The sequence below is a fragment of the Lathyrus oleraceus genome, chromosome 6, assembly GCF_024323335.1.
Source record: "Lathyrus oleraceus cultivar Zhongwan6 chromosome 6, CAAS_Psat_ZW6_1.0, whole genome shotgun sequence".
In the NCBI taxonomy this organism is placed as follows: Eukaryota; Viridiplantae; Streptophyta; class Magnoliopsida; order Fabales; family Fabaceae; genus Lathyrus; species Lathyrus oleraceus.
Window position 1 is genome coordinate 262,147,616 of NC_066584.1, and position 14,950 is coordinate 262,162,565.

Consider the following 14,950-nt stretch of genomic DNA (forward strand, 5'->3'; position numbering starts at 1 on the left):
GTAAAACTTAAGCTACTCAATTTTTTAACTTCACATGCTTAATTTTTTTTTATTTGTGAATATTTTATATTCTATACTTATTATTTTCCCGCTATATTAAATTTATACAACAGTTTATTAGAATATGATTATTATGTTAAATAATAGTAATTATTAATTATTAGTAGTATTTAAAAAGAAAACAACAGTTTAAAGAAAAGCAAAAAGCTGGTTCTTCTCTACACGGCGTGGAGTTGGCAAATAGTTTTCAATTTTTTTTTCTCTCTCAAATTCAACTTTCTCGGAAACCAAATATCCCTTTTGTCAGAAACTTTCTTTACCATTTTCTTTGATTGCTCTCACTCACTTCTTCTCCATTCCGCTACATCACCATCATCACTGCTCTGTTTCGCTTCATCTGCTGTTTGATCAGTGATTGTGATTCATCATCTGCTTTACCAATCTCCGATCATGTATTGGATTCTCTGAACTTCATCGATCGAGTTCATCTTCAATCGGAGAATCTAGGTTATTTTTTTAAGCTTCATTTTTTTTTGTTGATTAGTTGAAAATGATGTGAAATGAAAATGAGAATTGTGATGTTTAAGTAAGGTGCATGAACTGAACTGAACTGAATTCGATTTTGTGTTTTCTTGTTTGTTTAGCTGGTTTGAGCTGGTTTCTGTTTGTGGATGATTGAAGTAACACATTTTGAATTCCTTTTCATTTTTTAGTAATAGATGTTTAGGGAAATCGGAGGATCTGTTCGTGGAATTATTTTCTATTTGGTTTCAAGTGTTTTGATGATTTCGTTTTTGAATGGTGTTTATGTTTATGTTTATGTTTAGTTTCATGTCAGATCGGAGAGGCTTTGTGTTTGGTTAACTTGAAGGTGTTGTTGTTTGAGATTGGTCCCTATGAGATTAGGTTCAGTGGAAGTGAGAGTTGCTTTGTCTTATTGAGTTTTTACAGACTAGGAATCACGATGAGGTTGGAGTTGCACTTGTGAATAGAGACTTTTTAAGAGAGGTGAACACCACTAGATTGTAGAGTTTGTATCTTGAGCTATGGACCTATACGGTCCCCTCCATTATGTTTAACTGATTAAGTCATTCGATGGGACCGAGTTAAAAAGTTTGATAGGAACATTTGGTTGAAGAGGGAATCCTTTTGTTGTTTTTTAAGTATTTCTTTTGTTGGTAATGATTTTTGGTTGTGTTGTGGCAGAGCTATTTAAGGAAAAATGTCGATGGGATCCAAGGCTCTTCGAACTCTCCAGCCTATCAAATCATTGCCTCCTGGATTCAAGGTTAATGGTAATCTGACCCGTGATGGAATGGAAAGCCGGGGTGACACTAAATTGAGGAGTAGTGGTTTGGTTGGGTCAAGTAGTCCTGAAAATGATGCTCTTTCTGAAGAAGGTGAAGATCGTACGGGTGACATGGGTCTTTTCAACGAGGACTTAGCATATAGTGGAAAAGTTGCAGATGAAGACTTGGAATCTGTTCCTCTTCCATTCCAATCAATTTCAGCGTCCTCTAGGGAATTGAGGTGGAGTGATACAACGCCTTATGTTTCAAAGAAGGTACTTTTAGCTTCAGATTTCAATTAATCTTATTCTGGATGTTTAAAGCTTAAATTTGAAGTCTTGTGATTATTGTAGGTAAATTATATTGTCATTAACTTTTACATGATCTATAAAAAATAAACCCTTGAGCTTCACAATAGAAGAACTTCACATCTTATTGAAATTTGAAGTTAGTTTGTTTAACAAGAGATTGTTAAGACAGAGTACAGACTGAAATATCTCATATGTACAAGTACAAGTATCTAAGATTAAGAAACAATTATAAGATTATAAGAAGCCTCATAATCATATGGCTCAAACAAGTATCCCAAATTTTGATGGAAACATCCATCCAAGTTATATTTCAACTTTTCAGAGAAATGAAAGATTTATTTCAATTTCTTTGATATACATTAAGTTTGGAGGCAATTAAGATTGGGGTCAGCCATGGTCTTATTTGTCTTCTGCTATCAATTTAATACATTACAGTTTGTGTAATCTTTCTGCTGACGGCTGAGAGGGTCTTGTTATAAAGTGTTATTTATGTCAATTAGAGATTTGCTACTGTTTGTTGTTTGTCACTATTCTATGGCCAGACTAAATCATATATGCCTTTGTTGTTTCTATGTTATATTTTACTGGGGAATGCCATGCAAATATAAATAACTGTTACTTCGATTTATATTTTCTAAAAGATTCATAACAGGGAATACTATGTCAGCAATTCCAGAAATTAATTTGATGAGCTTGTTTGAGTTATCAATCATTATTTGATTGACTTAAATTTGGAAATTGTTATGTCTTTCCCTAACTTCTGATGCTAACTATTTCAGAAGCTTCAGTCTTGGTTTCAACTTTCAAATGGGAATTGGGAGCTGGCAAAAATAATAACAACTTCTGGAAAAGAATTAGTTATTTCATTGCCTGATGGGAAGGTAAGATACATAAGTTATGATATTTCTGAAGAGTGGCGTTCTTCATTTTTAGCTTTGTTAACTGCAGTCTCACCTTCTATGAGACTTATTATAGGTTTTAAAAGTGAAACAAGACAGTTTGGTACAAGCAAATCCTGATATTCTTGATGGAGTGGATGACCTCATGCAACTTAGTTATTTAAACGAACCGTCAGTTTTATATGATCTACAATATAGATACAATCAAAATATGATTTATGTAAGCTTTTATGTCATTTCAAAGTTTTTCACAACATTTTATCTGATAGTAATTCTTAATGTTTATTTGTGTAACTTTGTGTAATTCAGACAAAAGCGGGTCCTGTTTTGGTCGCTATAAATCCTTTCAAGAAAGTTCCTCTGTACGGTAACAATTATATTGAAGCCTACAGACGTAAGACAACTGAAAGCCCACATGTATATGCAATTACAGACACAGCAATCCGAGAAATGATACGAGGTAACTTTTTATTTCCTCATATGAGCATATATTGATAGAGTTTTAGAGCTTAAAAGTTAAGAGCTCTTCCATTAGTTTTAAGCAAGAACTTACTCTAACTATTGCTTTGTTTTCCAGATGAAGTTAATCAATCTATAATTATCAGGTCAGTTATTTTTGTTGAATTCAGCTTTAATGGGTAATAGTCATGACAGATTGTACACAATTTAATTTCTCTTAGCTGCTTTCATTAAAATTTTATTTTAACTGCAGCCTCCGTAAATACTGTATTAATAGTGATTTCATGTTTTCTGAGCAATTAACTGCTCAATCAGTTGTCCAAATAGTGGCTAATGTGTAACCAAACAAGGAATTTACCCCCCTCTAACCCCAAACAAAACTAGAAAACCTTGTACAATTAGTGAGTCTTCATAAATATCAAATATTTATGACATTTTCTGTTACTTATGACTTTCAAATTTATAGATGCATGTACTTTGTTGACTTTTTAATGACCAAGTTTCACATATATTGTCCCCCCTCCCTCTAACCCCGAAGAAAACTAGAAAACCTTGTACAGTTGATGTACTTTATTGACTTTTCAATGACTGAGTTTCACATATATTGTCTATTAGTCTAGTGGCTGCAATTTCACCTCTTAAAGATGAATAAGTGGGAAATTGCGGATTCGAACCCGCGCGCACCTGCGGTTGTAAGTCCTTGCATAGATACCAACTGAGCTGGCTTAACAGGACAATATATATATTTTTTAATATACTAGAACCACTCTTTGTGGTCTATTATTTGGGTGTGTTTCTTGCTAAGTTCTTCAATATTTATTTTCCATCTATTTTCCGTGATGTTTTAACTTTCTTAGAATGGAGAAATATTACCACATTTATTGCATAGAGACAAACATAACTTGAGGATGACCTCATTCTTACTTACCTGGTTCACATTATGATGGATATGCATACTTATTTGCACCGTATGAAGATTTTGTCATTATTGTGAAATGTTTTTGGTTGTTCTTATCCTTGTTTTCCCCTAAGTTGTGTTGTGCTTGAATTGCGGCATACAATAATAGTTGTCATCTACATATTCAGTGGTGAGAGTGGAGCTGGAAAGACTGAGACAGCAAAGATAGCAATGCAGTACTTGGCTGCTCTTGGAGGCGGAAGTGGAATAGAGCATGAGATATTGAAGACTAATCCAATACTAGAAGCCTTTGGTAATGCAAAAACTTTGAGAAATGACAACTCAAGTCGTTTTGTAAGATTTCTGACCGATCATATTAGTTCTTGAAATGATTATTTATGGGTTTCATGTTTGGATTCTCTCTATCTATGTTAAAACTGTTATTAAATATATTCTTCAATGATGGAAGTTCTCATAATTTGGTTAATTATGTGACAGGGAAAGCTCATTGAGATTCACTTCAGTGAAACTGGAAAAATTTCTGGTGCTAATATTCAAACATGTAGGTTTTCTGCTGTTTAATGGTTGAAACTTGAGACCAATGTGCCTTTTCTCCATCTAAAATTTCCAACTAATTATGATGTTAAATGCTTGCATCTATGTGCTGAATTCATCTGATGCTCCTGGCCTGACATCAACAGTTTTGCTTGAAAAGGTAATTATTCATCTTCTAAGCTAATTTTTCCAAGTTTTGTCCAGATTACATCAGCAGAGACTAATGTTTTTTGGTATCTGGACAGTCTAGAGTTGTTCAATGCAATGAAGGGGAAAGGTCATATCATATATTTTATCAGTTATGCGCTGGTGCACCACCATCTCTTCGGGGTATTTACAGGCTTGTACCCAACTATTTCACTTCTGCTAATATTTTGTTGCATATTGTGAATTTTTTATCAAGTCCTTATTGACGTTACGAGATTCCAGGAAGAAGAAATATCTGTATCAATACTAGTAAAACAGCTTGTTTGTTCATTGTAAAACAGAAATTCATTCTTATACTGTACACAAAATGCATGGCAAAAGGTTCTTTCAAGTGTTTCCCTGTACTAGTTGGATTGATTATAATGCTCCAAACTTTATTAAAAATATAATTATAAAATGGTTGCTTTTAATAATAGAACTTGGTAGAGTACATTTAGCTAAATAGAAAATCTAATAAGGCCTTATTTCCACTTGTGGCAGTATGAGGATGATCTTATCTGGGTTGTGATTCTGTCTAACAGGATACTGTGATGCCCATAGAGGTTATATTTGGTAGGTGTAGTAGGCATCTATCCTGTTATTTTCTTGAAGTCTGGGATACTAAACTGTTTGAGTAGGCCATTGCATGGAAGTTCGGCGTGATAGTGATAGAAACCAACTAATACACAAAAGTAAATAGGGAAAGTCTCTTTGAATTTCAGAACAGTACCGCAGAACTTCGAGGGTCTGCACATTCCCTAATGCCAAAATGACCCCTTTCCTATCAAATTCCAAGATAGTAAACACTCCCCTATCTTCCGCTATTTACTTGATTCCTTTATGAGAGTCTAACAGATAACTGCGGCATAAATGGAATGATGTGGAAATAGCAGGCAGATGGGATCTTCTTTCAGAAAAAAACTATACATTGGTTAACTGTGGGGACACACGAAGTGCACATCAATGACCTAAAAAGATCTCAAGAAAGGAAATTACCATGCTCTGAGTGACTGTTATGATCTAGAGCTTTAAATAACAAACACAAGGCATAGTGACCTGGGCTTTACAAGTCTGCAACAAGTTATGAGTGCTAATTCCAAGTTCTACTGTGATGCTGTTCAAAGAAAGGATTTGACTTTTGAGGGGGCCTTAGATTTCTAGTTGGGCTGTCAAGAAGAAATGGTGATTAGAAGAGTAAGCATTAAGCAAAGAAGGATTTCCAAGAAAACTTGTCTCACAGATCTAACATTTACACTCTTTTACCTGGGTTAGTTGACGAGGATGTTGTGTTGGATGTGTGATAAGACTACACGAAATAAGATTAGAAATGATAATATTAGAAAGGGTGTTGGAGTAACTCCTATAGTAGAAAAAATGGTGGAAAATAAGTCTAGATGGTTTGGACATGTAGAGCGAAGACCTGTGGATTTTACTAGAATCATTAAGTGTTACCTTTTCAATCAGGGCTTTACTCAATTCAATAACCATCGTGCTCTGAACCAACAAAAGAACTTTGACTTTGATCTATTTGATACTAATCACATAAACTCACCAATTAATAAGATTACACCAAATTTGGAACTGTTGGAAAATAAAACATCTCATAATATTATGATAGAATATCTTGGTTTATCTCCCGGGATCAGATTTCAATCTTTGCATGTCTTAGATTATCTCTTAGAAATATTTTCACATCCCTTACTTATTACTCCCCGGTCCCTTTTTACAGGCCCCTTTCTCACTTTTCACATATATTCAGAAAAGATTGTAGTAATTAATGTGTACATTCTTTGCATGACTATTACTAAAAATAGAAATTAGTATTTAGTCTTTTATATCAAGCTACTATCAAGTTATTATCAATAATATTCAAAACTCTTATTATTTTCTCTCCTCATTTGATCTAAAATCTAAAATCCCACAACTTCAACAGGAACAATACGTTTGATAAGCTCTGTATATTTGTATTTTTCTTGTCTGTAACATTTAATGTTCTTTGTTCTTGTTTATTTGACTTACTCCTCATTGATTATTTGATGTTTGATTTATTTGTTCAGAGAAGCTCAACCTAAAAAATGCAGAAGATTATAAATATTTGAAGCTGAGTAATTGTTATTCAATTACTGGTGTTAACGATGCTGAAGAGTTTCGCATAGTCATGGTACATTTGTTTTTGTCGTTTGAAGATGATTTACCTTTCGTAGATAGAGGCTTTACTTATTGTTCTTATCAATGCTTTTATTGACTGATTGAGTTTGAAATGATACTTTGACATAATTAATAATCTTTTTCTCACTATTAACAGGAAGCTCTTGATGTTGTCCACATCAGTAAAGAAGACCAAGAGACTGTATTTGCTATGCTTGCTGCAGTATTATGGCTAGGGAACATATCATTTACCGTCATTGATAATGAAGACCATGTTCAAGCGGTAGAAAATGAGAGTAAGAAATTTCCATAACCTCTACTGAATGCATGCTTCTTTTATGTGTGATGGGTTCCTAATTACTATTGAGACACTTGTTTTAACATATACTCTGGATCTTATGTTACTGCATGCAAATTTATGTCGAATATACTATAACGTGCCCGGACTTGTTCCAATAAGCATGGCTTGACTGGTGAAATGAATTGTCAATGATCAATTTTCTTAAAAGCTTAATTGCTTAATCAGCTAGGCAAGAAAAAACAAGTACAACAAACTTTTAAAATTACAGATTATACAAAGTTTACCATAATTTCCTCTTCAATCGTATAATATTCATACAGGCTTTATGATAAATGCTCATTGAATAAATGCTTAATTAAGTTGTTCACCCAGCCATCTCCATAAGCTTGTAAGAAATAAACTAAAGTGTAGGTTCCATAATATATAAATCTGGTATCATAACAAATGTATATCATTATGACATCACAACACACAATATCACTGATGACTGATGTATTTCTATTTAGAGTGTATTTTCTCTCTTTTCTCCTTCCCTACCTAAATTATACGATTTCAACATAATTCAAAGCCTCTATGATCACGTGATTAAGCGTTTGGTTCTTGTCCTTCCCGTTTCTCTAAATTAATTTTGAATTTCAGCACAAGATATGCTGAATCTTTGTATTGTCTACACTTCAAATTGCAAGAGTCATGCACGAGGGAGTGCGTTTCACATAAATTATCCAACAATTCTCGAGCTTTCACTTAAGCCTTTAAGAATTTTGCACGAGGGAGTGTGTTTCACATAAATTATCAAACAATTCTCGAGCTTTCACTTAAGCCTTTAAGATTTTTGCTGCAACTGTGGCTCGTTTTCATTATGATCTGATAGCTGTAATTTACATACGTACTGGGAAAATGGCTTTCTGTTCCAGTTGTAACGACAAGTTAGATATGTTGTATTTAATACCTGATATTTAATATAAATGTTTTTTGAATATATTTTTGTTGCCTTCAAGCTTTTCTAGTTAGTCATTACCTCCCTTATATTGAATCTTTTTCTGAATTCTAAAGGTTTGTTACACGTCGCCGAATTGATTGGCTGTGACCTAAAAGATCTCAAGTTGACTCTATCAACTCGCAACATGAAAGTTGGTAATGATAAGATCGTCCAGAAGTTGACATTATCACAGGTAAAATGGCTTGTGTTATATGTTTACATTTCTCGAAAATTATATATGGAAAAATTGTAACCTTCTATTACTAAAGGGGGTATCTTGGGAAAATGGATGTAATGCATCCCTTTATGCAAGTATTACAAGGAAAAGGAAATAAAATAAAATTAGCCGGTAATGAACACTGTCACATCACATGTTCTTTTTCTTCTTTGGATGCAACATTTAAATGTGAATGGTCATGGGTACATCAATCTTGTAAGAAGAAGCCCATCCCTATTGGGTAAATGTAAAAGACCACGTTAAGGGTCTCGGTATTATGACAACTGCTTCTGTGCATTTGTACCAATTTGTGATTTGTGTGATTTCTTTCTGAAGTTCCTGTATAACCGGGATTCAATACTATAATTTTAAAATATTATGGCTACCTCTGAGAGTTTGAATACTCAACAGCTTAACCTATTTTTTTGGATTGGGGTGGTGATGGTTTATATATTCTACATTCTAAGTCATAATATTGTGTTGTTATGTTCACCGAATAGAGTGGTTAGACTACCGGATAGAGTGATTAGACCTCACCCGCTTTGTAAAAAGCCAAATTAAATGAAAGCATAATAATGGATATAATATTTGTCAATATCTGACATATTATATTGTCTTATAGGCAATTGATGCAAGAGATGCTTTGGCAAAGTCTATATATTCATGCCTGTTTGATTGGTTGGTTGATCAAATAAATAAATCACTTGCTGTTGGCAAAAGACGTACTGGCAGATCAATCAGTATTCTAGATATATACGGCTTTGAATCATTCAATGTACGTCTATACTAAACCACATCTCATTCTTTCTTTGTATTTATCTGACTATCCTTTTCCTGTTTAAATTTTAAAGTATTTTGGCTCTTTGATGCTACTACATATCTCTGCAGAGGAACAGTTTTGAGCAATTCTGCATAAATTATGCAAATGAAAGATTGCAACAACACTTCAATCGTCATTTATTTAAGTTAGAACAGGAGGTATGCATCCCACATAAACTGAAGGTTCTGAACAAGTATTGATCGTCTTCATATCTTAAAAAAGGGAATATAATAAATACAATAAATACCAACCTGGGCAAGCCAAACATTTTCTTGTATTTATTGATTGATTGTATTCAGGAATACATTCATGATGGCATTGACTGGGCTAAAGTTGAATTTGAAGACAATCAAGACTGCCTTAATCTTTTTGAAAAGGTACAGAACTTCATTGTTCCCTCAGACCCTTTGCTGCACAATCTTTAGCGAGCTTGTAATTGAATGGTTGTAATGAGAAAGTGGTGACCAATCTTTTAAATTATTGTTGGCAAATATTAAAGGAGTAGAGCGTATAAGATAATAGATTCTGATAAATGAGCTCACACAGTTAAATGCAGTTACACCAGCTCTAACAGCTTGTAACTAACTGACTGAGGTACTGTGGTACATTAGTGAACTACATAAATGGAAGAGTTTGCTGTGATAACAACACTTATATTCCTAGACGTGAAAACTATGACATAATGATTAGAGATTAAAAATTCTAGTGTTGAATTTGACTTTTGATACATATTTGCAGAGGCCATTGGGGTTATTATCCCTGTTAGATGAAGAGTCCACTTTTCCAAATGGCACAGATTTGACATTTGCCAACAAGCTTAAACAGCATTTAAATTCCAAATCTTGTTTCAAAGGAGAAAGAGACCAAGCCTTTACAGTGTGTCATTATGCTGGAGAGGTAATAGTTTGACATGTTCACAGAACATAATGAACTACAGTTTTAATTGAAATCTCGTACGGGATACTTTAATAACTCCAAAACACTATCTTAACTCTTAAAGAAGAGGGTGGATTGTTGGTTCAAGTTTACTCATCCTACCTGACCGTTGTTTGATAGTTCTTTTTGATCATTTCCTTAGGTCACTTATGATACAACTGGGTTTCTGGAGAAGAATAGGGACCTATTGCACTTGGATTCCATCCAACTTCTATCCTCATGCACATGTCATCTTCCTCAAATATTTGCATCTCATATGCTTACACAGTCTGAAAAGCCAGTAAATGGCCCTTTGCACAAGTCAGGTGGGGCAGATTCCCAAAAGCTAAGTGTTGCAACAAAATTCAAGGTATATGAGTTTCATTATGAGGTGATCCAAAACATCAAGTATCATGAAATGGTCTAAAACTTTGGCAAAGCTAAAATCATGATATCCTATATTTTGTTATTTTATTGATAGTATTTATCTTAATCAAACTATGCAAAAATATTGCACTTGTGGAAAATAGGCTTTCTCATTTAAATATTAGCATACTGGTGATATGGCCTATACCAAGATGTTTCAATTTCAAATTAGTTAGTAATTAAAAGTCACAGTTTAAACCAAATAAATATTGTGTGTACCTTGGTTTAGGTTATCAGAAGTAGGAAATAATACAGTTGCAAAGAAAATTATTTTGTGGTGGTATTGCAAGATAGAGTATAGAATAAAAACTTCAATGTATCAAACCATGCGTCATACGAAAGCTAGACACATTATTAAACTTCTCCTCCATTTGCATGCAGGGTCAGTTGTTCCAACTAATGCAACGCTTAGAGAGCACAACTCCACATTTTATTCGCTGCATTAAACCCAACAATCTCCAATCACCTGAATCATATGAACAAGGGCTTGTACTGCAACAGCTGAGATGCTGTGGGGTGCTGGAAGTGGTTCGAATATCGAGATCCGGCTTTCCGACAAGAATGTCTCACCAAAGGTTTGCCAGAAGGTATATAACTGAAAGTAACTAATGATTTCAGTTACCTCTACTACCTACACCCCATCCCCTCTGCCCTGGTAGTTTTCTTATATTTAATTCTGACCTTTTTCTTATTGGATTGGGTGTGGTGAATCAGATATGGCTTTCTTCTCCTTGATAGTGCTGCATCTCAGGATCCACTTGGTGTTTCAGTTTCAATTCTTCATCAATTTAATATTTTGCCTGAGATGTATCAAGTTGGCTACACAAAATTATTTTTCCGAACAGGACAGGTAATTTTTTATATTATGAAAATTATCAGACAGGGTTTTTTTCTCACTTCCCAAAGCACTCAGCAGAATGATATATTTATGTAACAGTAAATTCACAAAAAAAATAATGTTGAATTCAATTTACTATGTGAATAATTATGAGCTAACAAGCTATCCTAAGTTGCATTGAACCTATTCTACTACTATAAAATGAATCTACTTGTATTATGTAATCCACACAAGTATGGTGCCTGTAAGACATATAACATAAAAAAAGGGTACTGATGAAGAATGCTATGTATATGTGTGTTTTGGTGGTGAAATAATATTAGATCCGCGTTCAGTTCAAAGCTATAGTTTGTAGCTTCTTGAATATCACTGTGAAAAGACTTAATACTGTGTGGTCGAGGTGATTAGCCGCACACTCAAACACAGGATAAAATTGATTTTAATTTTCTCAATGTTACCGTGTACGATTAGGTTTTAGTTGTCAAACAGAAAAATAGATCTTTAGTGATTGTGGATTTAAATGAATTAGTATTTCCAATTTGTATTTCTATTTATATCCAGTATTGGCTTCCTATATGAGAGGTCCGCCATCATGATTTTTATTTATTTTAAATTTATGCTGCTTTGACCACATTTCAGATTGGTGTGCTTGAAGATACTAGAAATCGTACCCTTCATGGCATCTTACGTGTGCAAAGTTGTTTTAGGGGTTACCAAGCTCGTCATTCTCTCAAGAAGCTTCAAGGAGGAATCTCTACTTTGCAGTCATGTATTTCCCTTTTCTCTGCCTCACTCTTTCAGCCTTTAAGATAGTCTTAATGTAAGTATTGCATAATGGAAACATATTATCTATGCATGCAGTTATTCGGGGAGAGAAAACAAGAAAGGAATATGCTGCTTTGCTTCAGAGACATAAAGCTGCTGTTATTATACAGAAACAGATAAAAGCTGTGTTTGTAAGAAACAAAGTTCAGACTGTTAAAGATGCTACAATTGTCATACAATCAGGTTAGAGTTTATATTTTGTAGATACAAAGATTCATAATACCATTGTTTATTTATTTTGGATATTTGAATTAGAGCTTACAACTATGATGCCTAACACAATAAGCATCTGACACCATGATATGCAAGTAAATACGTATCTGACAACTTGAAAAATACAGGATATGATTGAAGATACATATATAAGTAGATACAATAATTCACAAAATATAATGAAAATATTATTTCAGTGGCCAAGAATAGTGATCAAAGTTTGAATATAGGTGAGAAGTGTAATATAAATTGCATCTTATTAACATATATAAATGGGAAAATGTGGATTACTAGCTTAATGAATGAAGCAGTGATATAAATTGTATTTGTTGCAATTAACGGGCAAGAGTATCAACATCGAACATAAAGTATGTAAATGAGATGCGAGGAGTAATGAAGAGTATGAGTTAAAAGTGTCAATGGCATGTTGGGAGTGTATCGACAGTGTATCCGTATTTTTTTAAATTTTTTTTATCTCCGATATTGCACCGAAATGTACCAACAAGGTATTGGAGCGCATCAGAGAGTGTCATCAAGTACTATACGAGAAGAAAAATGAAGTATTAGTGCATATTAGGCTCCCAAAAATTAGACACCTTTTTTTTTCCAAAAAATAATAATTAATCTTATTTGTGAATTCTTTTTAAACAGAGAAAACTGAATTCCTACCTAGATGTGAAAATGATACATGGATACAAGTTTGCATTGCATCAGTATGACACTATGTTTGCAGTTCAAATTCTATTGTTAGTGCAATACAAGAGAATTATGCATAAAATGGCATTTTGTTCTAATGTGTACTTCTGTCTTTTCATTGACATTTTGGTAAATTTTCATAATTTTAGTCATTCTACTTTTTGCAGTCATTCGTGGATGGTTGGTAAGAAGATGCTCAGGGGATATTGGATTTTTGAAATATGGGGACATAAAGGTATTCTTTTTCCCTAAGTTCAGAAACTATTTAATATCTAAAACTTTTCTTTTATACAATAGGACATTTCTTATATTCTTCTTTTAGAAGCTTCATCTTCGTGATACTTACAAACATGAACTCCAAAACAGACACAAGATTCGGATGAGATTCTGGTCAAGTCATCTTTTCTGGCTGAATTACAGCGCCGGGTACTTAAGGCTGAAGCTGCCCTGAGAGAGAAAGATGAAGAAAATGACATCCTTAACCAACGTATCCAACAATACGAGAACAGATGGTCTGAGTATGAGTCGAAGATGCAATCCATGGAAGAAGTGTGGCAGAAACAAATGAGATCCCTTCAATCTAGCCTCTCCATTGCTAAGAAGAGCCTTGCTATTGATGACTCTGAAAGAAATTCAGACGCATCTGTTAATAATACAAGCGATGAGCGTGATTACAGCTGGGATGGGGGAAGTAATCACAGGCGCCAAGAAAGCAATGGGACAAGATCGACGAGTGCTAGTTTGAGTGTAATAAGCCGACTTGCTGAAGAATTTGAGCAAAGGAGTCAAGTATTTGCTGATGATGCCAAGTTCTTGGTTGAGGTGAAATCTGGTCAAGTAGAAGCAAGTTTGAACCCAGATCAAGAACTTAGAAGGTTAAAACAGATGTTTGAAGCTTGGAAAAGGGATTACACTGCAAGATTGCGTGAAACAAAGTTGATTATAAATAAACTTGGAACTGAAGATGGTGCAATTGAGAAAATGAGGAAAAAGTGGTGGGGAAGAAGGAACAGTACACGGATAAATTGATTTCCACTTTCTTACATATCTTATTTAATATTTTGGGTTCCCCTTTGGTCTGTGCACTCTTTCAAGAGCATTGCCAACAAAATATGAGAAAATGAGGAAAATATAATAGGAAAAGGTAAAAAATAGGAGTAATAGGAAAAGTCCACGGATGGAATTATTTTACTACTATTGGGTTATAGTTGTTGCTAGCCACCTTGCTGCATGATTTATCACACTAATGAAATAGAGGGAGAGAGAAAGAGAGAGCTTTGTAACACCATATTTTCTTATTTTTTGTTTTTATTTTGGCTGAGCTGTGAAATAAGGGCTATACTGCAGACCTTAGTGATTCATGAATTCTTTTCTGGTATGTGAATTGTATATTATTTATAATTTAGAGGCCCAAAAATGTAAAGTAGTACACAACGTATTGGCCGTGCTGCAGTTATTGTAAAATACTGATATTTATCGAAATTTATAGATTGATATTCTTGTAAAAGATACGAGGATTGGTTGTTAGCTGAAATGGTTGAATTATTATTTGCTCTCTTGTTCCCTTTATTGGTCCCCTCATCCAATTTTGTTGTAACTGAATTTTCCTTGTTATCCACTATTATGTCCATTACATTTCTCTCCCTTTAAAAAGAACTCTGAGTCCTCAAGGTTGATATTAGGATAGGCAGCATTTCAGTCAGGTTCTCCCAAGTAACCTCAGTAGTGGGTAGCCCAGTCCACTGAACGAGGACTTGATTCACTTCCCGACCCTGCAGCAAGATGGTACGGCGTTGCAGAATCGTGATAGGCACCAAAATCGGACCATTATGATTGGCGGCTGGTGGCAGAGGTAAGTATTGTAGAGCATGTGAACCTTTGCATGGTTTAAGGACTGAAATGTGAAAACCAGATGTACTTAAGCACTAGCAGGCAAGAGAAATTTGTAGGCAACAACACCAATGTGTTGCATCCC

The 14,950-nt window shown here is 34.2% G+C and overlaps 1 protein-coding gene across 1 annotated transcript; it reads left to right on the forward strand.

Moving 5' to 3' along the window:
* The first annotated feature begins 201 nt into the window (after positions 1 to 201).
* LOC127091098 (myosin-1) lies at positions 202 to 14,482 on the forward strand. The gene is made up of 24 exons (XM_051029642.1): positions 202 to 507; positions 1,207 to 1,564; positions 2,380 to 2,481; positions 2,576 to 2,719; positions 2,809 to 2,959; positions 3,077 to 3,104; positions 4,045 to 4,210; positions 4,355 to 4,418; positions 4,558 to 4,571; positions 4,657 to 4,741; positions 6,655 to 6,758; positions 6,903 to 7,041; positions 8,100 to 8,218; positions 8,865 to 9,017; positions 9,131 to 9,220; positions 9,362 to 9,439; positions 9,801 to 9,959; positions 10,141 to 10,347; positions 10,785 to 10,990; positions 11,118 to 11,253; positions 11,881 to 12,010; positions 12,103 to 12,249; positions 13,143 to 13,210; positions 13,342 to 14,482. Exons 2-24 carry the CDS (start codon positions 1,223 to 1,225, stop codon positions 14,002 to 14,004), a joined length of 3,495 nt encoding a protein of 1,164 aa, XP_050885599.1. The 5' UTR covers positions 202 to 507; positions 1,207 to 1,222; the 3' UTR covers positions 14,005 to 14,482.
* Positions 14,483 to 14,950: the final 468 nt, after the last annotated feature.